Source organism: Mucor mucedo (genome assembly GCF_025094135.1).
Source record: "Mucor mucedo strain NRRL 3635 chromosome Unknown EV154scaffold_14, whole genome shotgun sequence".
Classification (NCBI taxonomy): domain Eukaryota; kingdom Fungi; phylum Mucoromycota; class Mucoromycetes; order Mucorales; family Mucoraceae; genus Mucor; species Mucor mucedo.
Window position 1 is genome coordinate 72128 of NW_026252298.1, and position 18110 is coordinate 90237.

Below are 18110 nucleotides of genomic sequence, written 5' to 3' on the forward strand. Positions count from 1 at the left end.
GTTTGGAATGCCTTAAATAGCAAGTCCTTAATTAATCTACACACCAAGTGAGAACTGAAACATATGAAGAGCTTGTGCCTTAGATCTTCCTCATAAAACGTTTATCGTTTTTTATTTTATTTTTCCGCGAGTGGGTGATTCAATCGGTTAAATCACGAAATACAACTTAGACTAGGAGGTCATGGATTTCATTTCTAAGGCAACCATTTACAACCTCAGAGTGTAGGGTTTCCTTCCATCCCTCTTTATATCGTTGGAAAGCTTTAATCCAAGACGCAGTAATGATAAGAGAGCCACAATGATGATGAGGTCCAAACCCCGTCACCTGTCACGTATCAACTGACCATTTACACGCGTTTATTATTATTATTATTATTTCATTATGCATGCCTATCGCAACTCAACTTTGAATTGATCTTGTACAACTTGACGCACTTTTTCTTGGATCTCATTAATCTCTTCATTAGTCACATTTCTAATGATTAAAGAGTAAGTTACGTATCTATTCAAATATACACATATGTAGAATATAAGATGTTACCTGTCCATGGATCTATAATTAATACGGTAGCACAAACTACGCTTATTGGTTTTAGGATGCTTGAAATCATCAATCTATAGACATGATTTAGATAACTATATATGTACATTACATAGTACAATCATACCAATTGCACATTCTCCACAAGATCACCTGCTTCACCACGAATCAATTCACAGAAATCATTTTCATGCCATTCACCTTCAGGAAGCCAGAAAGAAATATCCTTAATACAAGGAGGAAACTTTGAAAAGGGCACAAACTTGTTAATCTTGCCAGGTGTGAATTGGTCAATGAAACGTTGGTCTTGAGACCAGAATAAACGGATATCAGGAATACCAAACAAGACCATGGCTAATCTTTCTAATCCCATACCAAAGGCCCATCCAATCTTATTATCTAATCCAGCTCCGTTCATAATCTTTTGATTCACTACACCACATCCCAAGACTTCTAACCATTCTCCCTTGTAAAGGATCTCGACTTCCCAACTGGGGCTGGTGAAGGGGAAATAAGCATCAATCCAACGCACCTTTAAATCTTTCTCGTCTGCAAACAAATTGCGAATCATGGTATTAATACTATGCTTTAAATGGGCAGCAATCAAATCAGAGGCTTCGGCAGAATGGCATGCTTGCACTGGATTCTCCGGCTTAATCACTGTATCATCCACAAGTTCAATATTGGGTGTCTCAATATCCTGAATACGTTTTAATTCGGTTGACAGCTTGCTCAAATCGTTATCGAGGTAAAAGAAACCCTCAATTTGATGAAAAACAGGATAATGAGACGCATCAATCTCATCACGACGATAAACATCACCACTAATCAAAAATTTATTCTCACCAGATGCTAAGCCTTGCAATTGATGAGCTGAAGTATGCGCACGAAGGACTGTCTCCTTGTTAAAATAATAATTGTCGGATTTCGTACGACTGGGATGGTCGACAGGAATATGCAAGTCGTCGAAATTTTGGCGTGTACTGACCACAGGACTAAACTCGTTGAACGTTTTAAAGTCGGTAAAGTTGGATTCAATCAATTGTCGAATGATGGAAATGGGATTCTTGGGTTGTAAATGCAGTTGACGATTCACTTTGGAAAGAATGGCTGGTGTTACATTCGTCCATTCATCCTTGTCAAACTTATTTCCATTAATTGTCGTATCTTTCTCTCCCAGTTCAAAAGCTACTTACCCGAAGAAAAAAAAGGTTAAAACAAGTTCGCATAATTTTTAGTTTTTTTTTTTTTTTTTTTACCTGGTTTGGTGGAATACCAAGTCTTTTTACACACACTAAATACACCGCAACTTCCTGCAGTCGTATATCGGCCCAGAGTTACTCTTTGCAAGCTGTGAATATTTCTAAGCATAATTTGACAGTTTTTTGGGGAATAAAAAAAAAAAGAGAAAAGCCAGGGCAGGCATGGGTTAGCGGAGAGTTGAAATTCAAGAAAAAGGAGAGGAGGAATATTCGCAGGAAACAGTCACGATGCGTACAATCCACACATGCAGGAACAGGCACAGACAGTAACAGAATCAACGATTAGTGACAAAGGGCTCGTAAAAATAGTCGCTAACACCAAGTACAAAAAAAAACAATAGACAGTAATTTATAAAAAAAAAGCTTCTGAGATTAATCGTGATCTGTCGGAAAAAATAGAATTTTTACAAGATGTGAAACCAAAGCTATTTATTTTAATATGAATAGGGGGAAGTGCATTGTTTAACATGATACCATTTGCTTCGCTCGTTTTAACTTGTACCATAAATGACGTATACGTTGAACAAAGCTCTTGTTTGCTTTAGGATGTGCTGAACGTATAGGTTTTCCCTTCACCTTAATATAATAATCATCTTCGAATCGTCTAATCATTGTAAACAATAACTCCATATGCTGATCAAACTCATAAACACTCTCGTCATCATCATTGGAAGCATTTGTCATGGCGTTATACCAAAACATGGTATCATCTAACTCACTTGAAGGCTCCACTAAGTGATAAATATTCTGGATGTGCTGTGCTGAGCATCCAAGTCTGGCTGACAGGATAAACCACTCAATGGATTTTTTATAGTCACCTTCCACACCATCTCCATACCTACACATGAGCCCAAGTACATACTGAGCTATAGCGCTATCAAAGAGCAAAGCTCTATCAAAAAGCGTGTATGCTCTCACCGCATCTCTTTGTACCTCTAATCCAATGTACAAAATTGTTGCCGCAAATAAAAGGGCAGCCTCGCTATCTCCACACTTATCTAAAGACTTTTCAAAGCATTCCAATGCGTTTTGGAACTGACTCTTTTTAAATTGAGAAACACCCACAATAAAGTCCAAATCTTCAATAAGGGATCCAGTGTTGCTCGTATCATCGATATCTTTACATATATATGAAAAATAAGAACTACATATTTAATATACGTGTCTTTATTGTTTACCTGCAAGATTTTTACAGTTTTGCCGCACCATGATGGATCGAAAAATAATGATAATGATAGAAAAAATTAAATAGTGATAAAAGACAACCTTATAACAACAGAAAATAAGAGACTTGAGATGAAATAGAAACAGAGAATAAAGATTTAAGGGTTCATATCAATGTAGAGCGTTATTGTTGGGTTTTTTGGACAAAGGAACAAACATTTATTAGATGGAACCGAGGGATAAAAAATTAGTTAACCTTAATTTTTTTTTAAAAAAAAATCTGTCAATGCTTCTGATTTCTCTTGTAGCTGCCAGGTAGTCAAATAAGACTCAAATTATAACATAACATCTTTGATTGTAAACAGGTGTAATATTTTGTTATCAAGACGAATACATTATGAAAAATGACAGTCAACCCATAATTATCTCGTAAATCTTCCTGATCGATAACGGGGGTAGTTGCTGTAAGTTTACTGGTATCGCCGATCATTATCTAAAAATGGTTCGGTAAATAAATGAAAGTTTTTGTTTTCGATTAGGCAATTTCCATTATCGATAGTAACTGACGCCAAGATACAAGTGGATAAATAGTTTATCTATGACAATGAGGCTGTCTTTTAGCGACCCATGTATGCACTATGTAATAGCTATTTATCCCGTAATTTATCATATTAGTCTCTATAAAAGGAACCTTTAATTGTATTTGAGCTTCCTAAAAAAGTACAAAAAAGTACAAAAATATAATAAAAATTGAACACTTTATTCTAAATATAAAGGTAATGAGTATTTCTCTAGTTGATTATTAAATTGCGACGACGTTGAATATCAGACAAAAAATCGTATCGATCACCATGTATACTAACATATTCTAAAAGAGCACCAACAGATTCTCTAAACTCTCTGCGTCTTTGAGGGTCTGTGAGATGAACAGAGGAGTAGATGTATTGCTGTACTATTGCTCTCAAATTTTTGACCATACGAGTGTTTTCAGCAACTTCTTTTTTGACTCTGCGCATAACAGTCCCGTGAATACGTCTCTCTCCATCGAGCATCTCAAAAGTACGTTCTAATTCTTCTATAAAATCCGTTGCAAACTCTACAGCACGGTAAAAAGCATACCCCATTCCGAAGTCTTCGATATAACCTTCATAGTACTGGAAATGATCCGCTGTGCTTTTAAAATTTTGTCTTAACTTTTGAAGGATCTCAGTTGTCTCGGCTAATGTTTCTCCCTTGACACTTGACGCATGCAAGGTGTTTAAAAACTGAGCACTTTCACCAGACATCAGTCTTCTCATAATTCTTGTAATAGTGGACATCTTTTTGCGTAAATCTTGAACATCATTATAAACTGCAGTAGAAAGACTGGCAAAGTGTTGTTCGAATTCAGCACGATCCCTTTGGGTAAAGAATACTTCAGCAAAGGAACTACCAGATCCTGCGTCGTCATTGTTATTGTTAATACCACCGACATTGCTACCACCAGAACCATCAAAAGTACTGCCTAGTGAACTGCCTAGTGAACCGTGTAATGAACTAACTCCAGAACCGCTATTATTACTACCAGAGGATCCAGATCCAGGTCCAGGAGCATCACGAGCACCCTGTGATATATCTTGACCAGCAGCATTGTTTTGTATATCTTCAGCTTCAATTGCTCTAAGTTCTTCAAATGTGGGTGGAGCATCCGAATTACTGTCTTGATTATCATCAGTAGGATCCAAAAGATCTATAATGTCACCACCATCCCGGAATGGTTCTGGTTGAAAAGCTGTTGGAAGATCAGATTCAGGTGGATTGGTGATAAGTCTAATTTCCTCCAATTCTTCAGATGTAACAGGACGAAGTTGACCAGAGCCAAGCCTATTTCTACCAAGTCCTCGGGGCATGTCAGCTATAGTGATGGTTGGGTTTCGGTTTCTATCGGCTGGAGTTGAAAAAAAATCATCAATCACTTCATGGCCAGGTTCTCCATTATCTAAATCTAATAAGCTACCAAGAGCTTCTTGAACAGCATCTGCAGTAAAGCCGTTAATATTAATCTCTTTGTAATTATATCAGTATATCTACCTTCGATACCAGTATTAACAGGAACGATATTGCTATCAACTAATCCGCTACCAGGGGCATCTTGAACAGTATCTATAATAAACTCGTTAATATTAAGTTTTTTCGTAATTATATTAGTATTTTTACCTTCGACACTAGTATTAAGATTTTCAGGTGCTACAGTCAGCTCAACTGCTTGAGATTGATCGGTATTATTACTATCCACCAAATTGTTCAAAACATTCTGGGGAACACCACAAATTAATTCACTTGGTTCCGGAACTTGAGGGATGTTACCATCATCATGGGAAAGAGGCAAAAATAAACTTTCATTATTTTCAACTAAGAGATCATCAAAAACATTTTGGCCGCCAGGAACAAGAGTTTGCGTTGGTGGGGTTAAGGCAATATCTTGAGTTTGTTCGGGGGGAGTAACAATAGTACTTTGGGCTAGCTCTTCATCAACATTGTCATCAGATAAATCATCCAAAATATTTTGAACACCAAGAACAGGTGGGGTCAGGGCAATATCTTGAGTTTGTTCAGGGGGATTAACAATAGTACTTTGGACTAGCTCTTCATCAACATTATCATCAGTTAAATCATCCAAAATATTTTGAACACCAAGAACAGGTGGGGTCAGGGCAATATCTTGAGTTTGTTCGAGGGGAGTAACGATAGTACTTTGGGCTAGCTCTTCATCAACATTGTCATCAGATAAATCATCCAAAATATTTTGAACACCAGGATTAAGATTCTGTGATGTTGGACCTGATAAATTACCTTCAGTCAGAGAGGGAAAATCGAAAGTGATATCTTGAATTCGCTCTATATTTTCAGTACCCAATAAACCATCCATGCTACTGTGGTCATTACTATTAGACCCAGGATCTAATGCATTATTGTTGTCATTCTCTGAGTTGTCATTGGTAATTAATTCAGTAAGATTTTCCTGTTCTTGCTCAGAAAGTTGCTCACCACCTTCCTGGGTAATTTGATCGTCGTCAGCCTCTGTAATTGTAGCAAGATTATTATAGCGCTCAGAGATGTAATCATCCAGCTTTTCTCTGAAAATGCCGTCTTTGTCAATAGGAAATCCGTTGTTATCAAAATACTCTGAGCCAGCGCTGGAACATGACCTATGAAAATCTGCTTCGAACGAACCATAAATGATGCTTTGGGCATAAGTAGAAACATAAGAATTACGGTGATACATGCTTGCAATTAAATCAGAGGTAATTGGATTATTAGGGTCATTTACATACTCGTCATCGTCATCACGAAGAATAGCCATCAGAATTGCATCATCGCTCATACCAGGCACGATATCTTCCGAAGGTTGACGATTGGTTCTTGGCAGAATTTGAGACCCACTAGAGACCATAGGCCAAGAGAAACTACGTAAACGAATAGTTCTTGCTGGTATGTCTGTCTCTTCAGCTTCAATCATAGCTAAATTTCCTTGAGAATTGTTCTGGGAGCCATCTTGAGAACCACCTTGAGAACCACCCTGAGGACCACCTTGAGGATCACCTTGAGAACCACCTTGAGAACCACCCTGAGAACCACCTTGGGAACCACCCTGAGAACCACCTTGAGATTCATAGAAAATATTTGGAGGAATGGCAGCAGCGATACGTCCAGAATATGGATTTATAGCATATGTAGAAATGTGTTCTTCTTCCTCAATTACTTCCTTATCGGAACCAGATTCATTTTTTTCACTACCAGATCTACGCTCATTGTCTTCGCCATCAGAGCCACGCTCACCTTCTTCGCTACCATGATTACTACCATATAGAGCAATTTCACTTTCCCACTCCCAAGTACATCCAGCTGCTGGTTCAATTAAGCGAGCGGGATATTGCTGGTATTGAATAGGGGGCCTTTCATTATTGATTTCAGGTGTATAAGTACCTGACAGATTGATATTTCGCAATGAGGAAAATGGACTTCCTATAACTTCACCTTTGACAGTCATGTCATTTGAATCATATTTTGGATGTGTCAATCGTTGTCCTGCACGAAGCAGGCGTTGGGCATAATAACTACGATCAAGTCTTCTAATATCAACGTCAGGACCAGCGTCTATAAGGTCCCTTAGTTCATTATGATTTACTTGTCTCTCGGGAGGAATATCAGGAATTTCTGTCGGCGTAGACGGTACATCCTCCAAAATTTCATGAACGAGATTATAATGTTCAACCTCATAGTCTTCTGTGTCCATACTACTAGCACGTAAAGAAGAAGAAGGCGTAGCGATAAGACGAGGATGTTGACCAGGCTGAAACCAAAAGAGTTCTTGAAGTTCATGAAGATCTTTGAGAGTCTTATCGGCATATAAGCGAAGGAATTTAAGTTCGGCATCTTGCGCAAGTCCGGCTTTGGTAAATGTACGCTTGAACCAAAATAGTGCACGTTTTAAAAAACGAAATTTGGAAGGCTTGGGATCAGACACAATAAAGGGTTGCTCAATAAATTCAGTGATAAAAGCAGGCACAGGTTTTTTCTTGTTACTAGTGGAATTTTTGTCGGTCCATTGCTTGTTCACAATCTCCGCTGCAATAGTACTATCAGTGAGGTTCGCCAACATGAAATCACACATGAGTGTGCTTCGGGATGACTGAAGAGTATCTGCCATATTCTCGACAAATCTCTCGAACGGTCTACGTGGTACGTTAGGTACCTGATGTCCAACAATTAATCTAACAGGCAATGGCATTTTAATATCAAAAGAAATCAATAAAAGAGTAGCAATAGCAATAGCAAGATCTCTAGACTCAGTATCTGTTGCAAAAAATTCAAGCATTTTCTCCAAACGAGTATCACGGTGTACCGAAAACAGTTCTGTCAAAACACCTCTGCAAAGAAGTTCAGGAGATTGAAATTGAAACCAGTGACTGATTGCATCGCCATCACGATCGGCTAAGTTTTCTAGTCTAGGTAATTTTTGTTGTTCTATCCAAGTTAGTAGTGTCATAATCGTATTTTGTACAAATTCAGTATCTTCGCCTAAGTTTGGTGCAAGATAGAGGGGTCTAACAGGGTTAGTTTCAGAAGGGTTAGTTTCAACAGTATTTGCATGGGATTCTTCTGAGCCAGCTTGCATATCACCACCTTGGACTAAAGAACGAACCCAAGTGTACACTCTATCAAAATAAGAAGTAGAACCAGCAGGTGCTACGTCAGTAAAACGTCTAGTGAAAGAGCGAGGAATTAAAGAGACCTGAGTATCAGCAGTGGCAATGATAGGCATCCCAATAGTATATTCAATTGTTTTGATAATCAGACGAGCAAAAGGAGAAAGGACAACCAAAAAGACTATCTTCAGAATCCAAAGAGGGAAAAAGGCGAACTTCAAGACTTTGATCACCACAACGTTTACAGTAAGAATTTTGGATACACTAACTTCGACCCATCTCATTGCACACATGAGCAACCAGAGAGAAGGTATACACTTGATAGCCAAATCTTTAAGACTAGATTTAATCCAGGAGATGAATTCTTGGTAAAAAAAAGTGACGATTTCTTTAACCAGAAATGGATGAGCAATAAATGATTTGGCAACAGGATAGGCCCATTCGTAAAGTTTAAAAAAAACCCCACAGTAAAGAAGTAGGTTCAACAACACATAGATGATTGAAAAGGTTATCATTTGTCTTTTTGTTACAAGAGTTTGATAAAAAAAGTAAAAGGGGATATAACAAAAAAAGTGATTTCTCAGTGGTACTTATACTTTTATTGACAATGAAGCACCTATATAACAGCACTTAAAAATAATGAAAAAACTTTCATGTATCTTTATTAATTTATCTAAATAAAATGATAAAGAGACAATTAACTATGAAGTGCCCACAATTTTGTAATAAATTTACAGCATGATTTGCAGATAATGTATGCTGTTTTAAGTGATTGTATAATTTGATAATGCGTGTACACAGAATTTAGTTAATAAAACAGACGTAATTTTCCTTAAGGATAAATAAGCTTTATCAACTATGAAAAAATGGTAGTGAATTGTTTCTTAGATAGAATGATTGTGATTACTTTGGGTAAAGGCTGACAAAGAAAGCTAAATAAATCATCATTAATTTTATTTTGCGGCATAATTTAAAAAAAATAAAATAAAGTAGATAGTTTTCATTGGTTCAATATTGGACGTAAATTAACGGATGTAAATTATTGTTTTAGCAGACAATAGAAGCATTGTAATCTTGCTAAACAAAAATAAAACTGATGGTCATTGTCCATTAACTTTGGAAATAGTCACAGCATTGGACAAAGCATTAAGCTCTATAACTTTTTATGGTTAGCAAAACAAAGGCTGCAATTAACTAATACATTATATCGTGATTGATGTGAAATTGACAGATGCATATACGAGCTCTTTATTTGTTTAGTATCTTATTATAATACCAGTCAATGAAGTAATTATGACACATATTCTTATTCAATATCACTTATTTCGATTGATAAAATGGCCCTCACCCTTGATTGTGATGACAATTCGGTAAACACATCATATTTAATAGCTTCAATCATGTCTCGAAGTTTATCCAAAGAAAGTATTCCTCCGGAATTTGTATATCTGACAATGGGTAACATGCCATAACAGTTACCCAAATCGAGTGATGCTGATCTGTCATTTGTGTACAATGTACAAACCTGTTTTTATTATGAAGTCGTTGTATATATATTTTTTCGATTATTGAAAGAATACTCGTTAAAAATAGATACCGATTCTTTTTATCACAGAAATGTCATTCCTATCATTATTGTGTATCACTTTTTATTATCACTTAAGTCATTGATTGATTCATGTACGTCATCTTATTTATTTAAAAATGTTACCTCAAATATTCATGCTGGAGTCATTATAAGTATATTCAATATATAAGATAAAGGTAGCTTATTATTATTTGTGAGTATCCGATAGTTGTGTAATTGAAACATGTTGTTTATAATATGTAGGACCAAATAATCCAGTCTCTCTTGAAAGTGGGAAAACATCTGGAAAGCCCATTTTAATATGTTTAGGTCATAAAAACGAGGATGAGGATTGCCAAAATATCTGGGACCGATACAAACCTCATATTCGCTCGACTGTGTCTTATTTTGAGCCCATATACCATGACTAGTCATTCCGTACTCTGCTAGTTCTTACTTTTGGTTTCTTATTTTTCTCAATCGATTTTACATTGCTATCGAATATTACATGATTTTTTCTTCCATTAAATTTTCAACATACATCGCATACATACATTTTACAAATAAATATCCGTACACAAAACCTAAGTCTTGGAATTGTTGCTCAATTGCTAAAGCAGGCAGTATGCCTTTAAAATATTAGTCAAACACCAACCCTTTCTCCCGGTATAATGTATAAGTAAAGAACTTACTCATTCATCGTGTAGAACATGATGATCTTGCTATACTCGAGAACTAATTATATGCCGTCAGTTTCAGTTCCAAAATAATATCCATCGAAATCTGTCAACGATTAATGCATTTTATTTTTTCTTGTAATCAAATAAACTTAAAAAGACTGCCCTTTATTAACAGAGCGTTTGCTGAATAAGAAGCCGTATCTGATTCGGCCTGAGGAGAAACCGAATTCAATTGTAAATCGTGACAGCCAATAGGGAGTAGGAACCTTGATACTTGAATTGCAGCGACTGTACAATGTTTTTTACGCCTTTTTTTTTTGTACAAACGCATATAAAAAATGAGTACTGTCAAATGGGAAACAAATAGTGAAGGTAGTAAGCACAGATGGCTTGCTTCAGTAAATAAACATTAATACGCTATAAACAGAAATGGACGATGAAGATCAAGTGATGGAAGAAGGTGACGAGGAGGAAGAGGAAGAGGAAAGATTCGGTTCTCCTTATGGAAAAAGTGTGAGCCCTGAAGATTTAGTAGCAATCAATAACAGTAACATGTCACCAAGGTTTGCAAGACATCAGGGAGATTTTGCGCGTTTCGATATGCTTGGAGGTGCTTCACCAGGTAGTTGGAACGATCCGATGGATGAGAAAGGAGAATCCGTAGCGCTCATGATGCATCTAGAAAAGACGGCTATTCATCAAAATTTCTTTGACAGTAAGTTTCTAAAGATGAGGAAGTTTATGTTTGCTGATAATAATGTTTAGGTTTTGATGATGATTTTGATGAAGAAGACCTGGCTTAAGGAAGAAACAATGAAATAAAAAAGATATTTACAAGAATTTTGTTTTTTGTTTTATTAAGTATTAATCTAAATCCTCAGGTTCCATCAACTTTTCACCGATAATAGTCTGAACATCTTTCCAGTTGACTCTTTCTTGAAGGCCAGTATCACGATCACGGATAGTGACTGTATCATCCTCCAGACTTTGATAATCAACAGTGACACACCAAGGAGTACCGATTTCATCATGACGATAGTAACGTTTACCAATCTTTAACTTTTGAGATTCAATGACAGTGTACCAGCCCTTTCGTCTTAAGGATTTGGCAACCTTTTTAGTAAGAGGCAAGAACTCATCTTTACCAGTAAGTGGCATGACAGCACACTTGATGGGTGATAAACGTGGATGCAACTTTAAGACGTTTCTTGGTGGTTTGCCCTTGCCGTCTTCAATTTGATGGAATGCGTCACAGAGATAAGCCAACATTGCACGATTTAATCCACATGAACTTTCAACAACATGAGGTATATAACGAGCAGGTGTTTCTGTTGGTATTAATTCAGCTTCACCTTCACCTGATTCCTTCACCTCTTGAGATAATGCAGGTTTTTCTTCAGATATTTCAAAGTTGGCACCGGTATTCTTAATATGTTGCGTTAAATCGTAGTTTCCTCTATGAGCCACGCCTTCTACTTCTCCCCAGCCCCAAGGATAGAGATATTCAACATCTGTACAGCCTGTAGCATAATGAGCCATCTCATCGGATTCATGGTCTCTCTGTCTGAATTTTTCTGGGTTGGTAGCGTGCTCTAACCACCAATTGTAACGTTCTTTACGCCAATATTTAAAATAATGTTTGGCTTCCCAAGGCGCCACAAAGAACTCGAGTTCCAATTGTTCGAATTCGGGAGTTCTAAAGATACCGTGTTCTAATCTGATTTCGTTTCTAAAGGATTTACCAACTTGGGCAATACCAAAGGGTGGTTTTGTCTTCATGGTACGTACTACTTGCTCAAAATTGACAAAGACACCTTGGGCAGTTTCGGGACGAAGAAAGACGGTGGAAGGTTTTAAGACTTGATCCACAGCCTCACGTACACTTGTTTTAGAGTCATTGGGTTTATTCATGGTGGTTTGGATAACACGATCAATAGGATCAATAGGGTCCAAGAAGGTCTTAAACATCAAATTAAATGGTCGACTGTCGGTCAAGAAAGGTGAGTTGGTATCGGGTTCGACATAGCCATGATAGTTTAATTCTAAAGGTGAACTCTCATCCAACATTTGGAAAACGATTTTACCTCCCTGACCTCGTTGATCTGGTTGAACGATGTGATCCACAAACAATAAGATGCGGTTGCCTTCCACTGTGACTTTGGTATTGGGTGCAAATTGATCTTCAATGGCTTTCTTCCAAGCAAGCGCTGTTTCCTTGCTGGGTGCAGTAATGGGAATATGTCCATTTTTATCTAGACTCAAAGGAGGTGCTTTATCGGGTCGGAAACGTTCCTTGGTCAAGGCACAATCGACAAGAAGATCAGTGAATTCATCGACATGACCTGAAGCCTTTAATACAGGATGAGGTGTCAAAATACTGGTGTCAAGACCAACGACGTCGTCGCGGTTATAAACGTGTCTTTGCCACCAAGAGTTTAAAATATTCTTCTTCATTTCTACACCCAGTGGTCCATAATCGTAAGCTCCTCTTAAACCGCCATAAATTTCGGCCGATTGGTATAAAAAGCCTCGACGCCGACACAAGTCAAGCAATGTACGAAACGGTTGTGTCATGTTGGAAGAAGGACAAAAAAATAATAAATCCAACCCCCGGTATGTCAAAATAACACTCTAAAAAAGGTCACAGCGCATTTTTATTTTTATTTTTTTCCACTCTCTTTATCCTTGTACCTCAATGACAGAACACACCGAAATGAAGAGAATACCAGAGCATTGTAAACTGTTTGAAATGGTACAATACCAATGTGAAGCCAATATAAATAACATAGAATGTACACCTTTTGTCCGTTTATTTCTAAAGTAATTGATCCTCTCTTCAAAACGAATGCTTTCTTAATCCTGTTTGAATAGATGCACAGGGTTACCCACTGTCGAAGTGACGCCTGAATATGATCAATATGGTGATCCCGTTGCTAGGTATGAAAAAAAAATCTAATTAAAGTCCGTAATAAACAAAAATTAACCTTTTCTGATCTAGTCCAGTATCGACACTGCCTTGCACAAAAGGAGAACAGCATAACGCATAAACCATAAAAGTTCACCTGGAACAGTATACCTCCTTTTTAATTTGTACAGTGTGATATATTAAAATATATAAATAACAACCCATATACTTTTTTTTTTTTGCGGGATAAACACTATTTAATCAAGCATTTTTACTATTGATAAATTGGATTCACATTGTAATATATAAACCCGTAATCCCCGTTCAATATTTTCTTCTTTCCTTCATTCTTATATCGAAAGATGACCCGAAATACTCTCCCTCTTTTACTTGTAGCTATCGTCTGCTTGACGACAATTCAAGCTCAACAAGGTAAAAATCATTGCTTACTTACAGGCATAAATTGCTCATTAACCCTGTTTTTCTAGAACAAGCTATTGATCATGCAAAAGACATGCAAGACAACTCTAAGCAAGCAAAGCAGCAAAAGAACGCTGATAATAAGGCAGCAAAAGCCGCTGAAAAGGCTTCATCAGCAAAGACTCCTTCCGATAGTCCCATTGCTTTGGCCGCCGGTGTCCCTGCTTCCGTAGCAGCAGCTGCTGCCATTCCTCATCCCTACACTCCCGGATCTGATGCAAAGTCTGTGGCCAAGAAGGCTGAAATCGATGTCAAGCTTGCTGATGACGCTGAGGAGAACACCAAGTCTGCTGCTAAAACGGATAATATCAAATCGAAATCCGAAACGGATATCAAGTCTGCTGCTGCTATTGCAGAACAGGATACCAAGTTTGACGCAAAGGCCACCGACTCTTCTGTTATTGAAGCTAATGTAGTTTTGGAACCTTCTACTAAAGCCATTGACGCTGAACCCGCTGCTATCGCTCCTGCAATTGACACTGCTTCAGATACTGCCCCTGTCACTGCCAAGGTAGACACTGCTCATCCTGTAGCTGACAAGGAGACTGTCCCTACTACCAATGCTAAACCTGCAGATATTGCTTCTAAGCCTGTAGTTGTAGTACCCGCTGCCAATGTAGCCGATCTCAATCATCCCATCGCTAAGCCTGCGGTTCAACCTGTACTTGAAGCCACATTGAACCAACCTATTGCTCACGAAGAGGAAAGTAGTAAGCCAAAAAGTGTTCCAGCTGTTGATCACTCTCGTAATGTTGTTTCTCAAGTACCTGTTGCTGTGGTTGATTCTAATTCCGTATCTCCAGTTAATATTGCTGCTGAAGTTCCTGTAGCCTCTGTAGGTGATAAACAAGATACTACTGCTGCTGTTACTGCACCCGGCGCTAAAGATAAAGTACAAGCGACAAATGTGGTTGCAGCTCCTTTGATCCCCGTTACTACAATCACACCATCCAGTGAACCTACTTCAACAGTTAGTATCCCCAACACCGAGGTTAGTAGTAGCCCTGTTGCAACCTCTACAGTAGTGTCTACAACTGCACCTGTTACAAGATCAAACGGTTCATCGAGCATGCCATCCAGTATGACTTCTGCTTCCAGTACACATAGTATGAACAGAACCACCACCGCAACTGCGTCTAGTACAACGACGATTCCTCCTATGTCATCGGGTGTATCCATGTACGATTGTAATACACACCTTTTAGGTTTTGCATTGATCGCATTCCTGTTCATGATTTATCAGGCATAAAAGGACAGATAAGAATGATTTCGGTGTTCTTTTTAGCAATTTATCATATAGTATAGTTATCCACACACACACACATATTATATCAAAAAAAAAAAAAAAAAAATTAAATAAAAAAGTAATGCTATCGGTAGTTCAATGCAATTATGCAAAATAAAAAATAGTATTAGTAATGCAAGAGATAGTTTAATTTATTTTCTAAGCATGGGTTGAGATGGGGTGAAGGGAGACTTGAAATTGGGGCAAAAAAGGGGGATGAAAGGTTAAATTAGGTATGTACAATTGTCTAGAGTTTGAGGAATTAGGTATTTTATACTGTGGTAAAAGATTCACCACAGCCGCAGGTGCCTTTCGCATTGGGGTTATTGAACACAAAGTGTTCTGATAGTTTATCTTGAACAAAATCCATCTCGGAGCCTAACACTGTAATTAAAGCCTTTGAATCAACCAACACAGTAACACCTACATGGAATGCTTTTAGTATATCTTCTTCATAATAATAAACATTCACTTACCATCTTGGTTCACAATTTCATCGAATTTTCCTTTGGATTCAGTAAATTGTAAATCATAGGAATTGCCTGAACAACCCTTTTGTTTAACACCTACTCTCAAGTACTGTGGTGTGGGTCCTTCTGTCAAGTCCTTTAACCGAGAAACTGCAGCTGGTGTCTAATTAAACAGGGGGGTGGGAGAGGTTAGATTCATGTTCAATGGCTTCCATTTTTATTAATATTCCTCAATTTACCAAAGTCAAGGCGGCTTTTCTTAAACGTAATCGTGGATTTCCACTGCCCGATTTAATAGTACTTGTTGCAGCTTGCTTGAGAATGGCACTGAATAGCATTTTTTAATAATAAATAAATAAAGAAAAAAAAAGTTATGGTTACAAGACAGAATTGAGAGTGTGGGGTTGAAAGTAAAATTCAACCCCCCCTTCTCAGCGTGACCACTCGCCTAATGTGTCTGATTGGTGCATTCCTCCTTCTGAGCTTTGTTTTGCTGACAAACTCCTATGTGCTAAACACACCACATCTAGAGATTACTGTGTGCGTGCATTGAATGTGCCCTTGTGGCCTTTCATTTTCAATTTTAAGCATGAATCCAATACTTCGTATACTTGGATGGATAGGTTATGTTATTGGTGCCAATTTTTTTTAGCTCACATGGATTTCTTTTTTGGTGAATAGACACCTTCAAGAGATAGTTCTTTAGAATTTATTACTTACGAATACATGATGAATGACTATAAAACCCAACCCCTCATGTCACTCAACGCTCAGTCAAGAAACATACTCCTATTTACATTAGATCCTTACTCAAGCTTTGAGGTTTAATGGAAGGTTGATTTGCACTGTTACTCATTGATCGAACGAGAAAAGAATATTTTGGGATGAGGCGGGATTGCTTCAACTGTATGAGGATTCGATGAGTCTAAAAAAAAAAAGTGGGGTATGACAAAATGTGGTTGCAGACCTCTTCAGCTGACAAGAGAAGGTTGGGTGGTAAGGTTTTCTCACGGACTCCGACAAAGATATCACGAGTGGTGTCAGCCTATGTCAATTCATTCATAGTTTATCTCTCTCTCTTTTTCTCTTTTGTTTATCTATTTTATTTCATTTTACAAAATAAAAAAATGGTGTTTTACAAAAAGACAAAAAAGGTAAAAGAGCAAGGAAAAAATCATAAAAAGAGAATGAACACTAAGAAAGTCAGATAGGTTTTATTAATGGGAAGATGTGCGGCTGGCAAAACTTCTATGCGATCAATTATTTTTCATAACAATGTGGCTACCAAAACACGAAATCTAGAACCTACAAGTATGTTTTAGGTATACCCCACTACAAAAGTAACAACTCTCTTAATTTATAGTTCTAACTCTAAAAAAAAAAAAAAAGTATTATGGGATAATAAAACAGATGTTCAATTTCTCGGTAATTTACAGTTAAATTTATGGGATTGTGGAGGGTAAGAGATTAAAAAGTTTGGTATCGTAAACAACCTTCATTCTGACCAATAGGACAGACAAGACGATTCATTCAAAGATTACTTGACAACGTATCGATCTGTGATATTTAAAGACGTGCATGTCTTGATTTATGTCTTTGATGCCGTCAGTGCCGAATTGGATAAAGATATCCATTATTACCAGTCTTGCTTAGAATCTATCTTGACACACTCGCCCAATGCCATTGTATTTTGCTTAATGCATAAGATGGATCTGATACAAGAAGACCGACGAGATAAGGTATGACTCGATTTATTGTGTTTAAAATTATAATTTAATCAGTTCTATGTCTAGATGTTTGAAAAGCAAAAGCTTGAACTTCAAGTACGATCTGAACCTATACAAATCCAGGCGTTCCAAACATCGATATGGGACGAAACACTTTATGCTGTAAGCACAAAAGAATACCATGTGAAAAAAAAAAACTAATACTTTCAATCCAGGCGTGGGCAAAGATTATTCATTGCTTAATTCCAAATATCAATGCATTGCAAGCTAGTCTGGATACATTTTGCAAGATCTGTGGAGCGGATGAAATTGTCTTGTTTGAAAAAACAACGTTTTTAGTGATTGCTAATTCAGCCACGATTCATCATCCTGATGTGCATCGATTTGAAAAGATCAGCAGTATTATCAAACAATTCAATCTGTGCACACGGTAAGGGTTACACATACACACACATACACTCACCTGATCAATCATTAATCTCTGATTATAGTAAGGAGAGCTATTCCAAGCAAATGGAAATTAAAGGAAGTAATTTCACAGCATTTTTTGATACGCTGACAAAGAATACAAGTGTATTACTCATCATATCAGATACCGGTATAAGTAAGCATTATTTTCTATTTATTTTTCTATAATCCCACATGCCTTGTATTAATTTTTTTATAGCTTCTGCAGCTACACAGGTCAATATTGCTGCTGCAAGAAAATATTTCGAGAAATTGGAACATGTTGATACACGATAAAAAAAAAAACTAAATGTAATAAACATTAAATCCGTTATTTCAAACTCCATTCATCACGCTTCAGCAGTAGCCATGGCAACAACAACTAAAATTATG

General features: G+C 37.2%; 8 protein-coding genes across 8 annotated transcripts; 3 read left to right on the plus strand and 5 right to left on the minus strand.

Moving 5' to 3' along the window:
- Nucleotides 1-271: 271 nt before the first annotated feature.
- Nucleotides 272-1946, minus strand: EV154DRAFT_497066 (phenylalanyl-tRNA synthetase). Its single transcript, XM_051600225.1, has 4 exons — nt 1801-1946; nt 669-1729; nt 542-615; nt 272-475 (listed from the first exon to the last, which is right to left on the minus strand). The coding sequence occupies exons 1-4, from the start codon at nt 1910-1912 to the stop codon at nt 391-393; spliced, it is 1332 nt and encodes a 443-aa protein (XP_051461218.1). The 5' UTR covers nt 1913-1946; the 3' UTR covers nt 272-390.
- A 319-nt stretch (nt 1947-2265) lies between these two features.
- On the minus strand, nt 2266-3012 carry EV154DRAFT_576621 (uncharacterized protein; the record flags this gene model as incomplete). The annotated part of the gene is made up of 2 exons (XM_051606497.1): nt 2266-2921; nt 2982-3012. The coding sequence occupies 2 exons, from the start codon at nt 3010-3012 to the stop codon at nt 2266-2268; spliced, it is 687 nt and encodes a 228-aa protein (XP_051461219.1).
- A 746-nt stretch (nt 3013-3758) lies between these two features.
- Nucleotides 3759-8671, minus strand: EV154DRAFT_477907 (uncharacterized protein; the record flags this gene model as incomplete). Its single annotated transcript, XM_051598142.1, has 4 exons — nt 3759-4984; nt 5038-5109; nt 5164-6490; nt 6710-8671. The coding sequence occupies 4 exons, from the start codon at nt 8669-8671 to the stop codon at nt 3759-3761; spliced, it is 4587 nt and encodes a 1528-aa protein (XP_051461220.1).
- Nucleotides 8672-11267: 2596 nt separating this feature from the next.
- On the minus strand, nt 11268-12977 carry EV154DRAFT_559884 (glycyl-tRNA synthetase; the record flags this gene model as incomplete). The annotated part of the gene is made up of 1 exon (XM_051605578.1): nt 11268-12977. The coding sequence occupies one exon, from the start codon at nt 12975-12977 to the stop codon at nt 11268-11270; it is 1710 nt and encodes a 569-aa protein (XP_051461221.1).
- A 121-nt stretch (nt 12978-13098) lies between these two features.
- Nucleotides 13099-13450, plus strand: EV154DRAFT_559885 (uncharacterized protein; the record flags this gene model as incomplete). Its single annotated transcript, XM_051605579.1, has 3 exons — nt 13099-13223; nt 13275-13340; nt 13402-13450. The coding sequence occupies 3 exons, from the start codon at nt 13099-13101 to the stop codon at nt 13448-13450; spliced, it is 240 nt and encodes a 79-aa protein (XP_051461222.1).
- Nucleotides 13294-15169, plus strand: EV154DRAFT_58009 (uncharacterized protein). Its single transcript, XM_051606605.1, has 3 exons — nt 13294-13340; nt 13402-13740; nt 13797-15169. Exons 2-3 carry the CDS (start codon nt 13671-13673, stop codon nt 15035-15037), a joined length of 1311 nt encoding a protein of 436 aa, XP_051461223.1. The 5' UTR covers nt 13294-13340; nt 13402-13670; the 3' UTR covers nt 15038-15169.
- Nucleotides 15170-15344: 175 nt separating this feature from the next.
- EV154DRAFT_536390 (uncharacterized protein) lies at nt 15345-15881 on the minus strand (the record flags this gene model as incomplete). The annotated part of the gene is made up of 3 exons (XM_051604129.1): nt 15345-15496; nt 15550-15706; nt 15783-15881. The coding sequence occupies 3 exons, from the start codon at nt 15879-15881 to the stop codon at nt 15345-15347; spliced, it is 408 nt and encodes a 135-aa protein (XP_051461224.1).
- Nucleotides 15882-16670: 789 nt separating this feature from the next.
- EV154DRAFT_559888 (Gtr1/RagA G protein conserved region-domain-containing protein) lies at nt 16671-18014 on the plus strand (the record flags this gene model as incomplete). The annotated part of the gene is made up of 8 exons (XM_051605580.1): nt 16671-16697; nt 16755-16854; nt 16933-17002; nt 17060-17282; nt 17337-17432; nt 17486-17700; nt 17762-17874; nt 17938-18014. The coding sequence occupies 8 exons, from the start codon at nt 16671-16673 to the stop codon at nt 18012-18014; spliced, it is 921 nt and encodes a 306-aa protein (XP_051461225.1).
- Between the last annotated feature and the right edge of the window lie 96 nt (nt 18015-18110).

Excerpts from the sequence above, each read along its gene's own strand:
- EV154DRAFT_58009 (XM_051606605.1), top strand. The coding sequence starts at position 13,671 with ATGACCCGAAATACTCTCCCTCTTTTACTTGTAGCTATCGTCTGCTTG. Across the intron at positions 13,741-13,796 it reads GACAATTCAAGCTCAACAAG|AACAAGCTATTGATCATGCA; the intron begins GTAAAAATCATT and ends CTGTTTTTCTAG.
- EV154DRAFT_497066 (XM_051600225.1), bottom strand. The coding sequence starts at position 1,912 with ATGCTTAGAAATATTCACAGCTTGCAAAGAGTAACTCTGGGCCGATAT. Across the intron at positions 1,730-1,800 it reads TTGGTATTCCACCAAACCAG|CTTTTGAACTGGGAGAGAAA; the intron begins GTAAAAAAAAAA and ends TCGGGTAAGTAG. Across the intron at positions 476-541 it reads AATTATAGATCCATGGACAG|AAATGTGACTAATGAAGAGA; the intron begins GTAACATCTTAT and ends TTTAATCATTAG.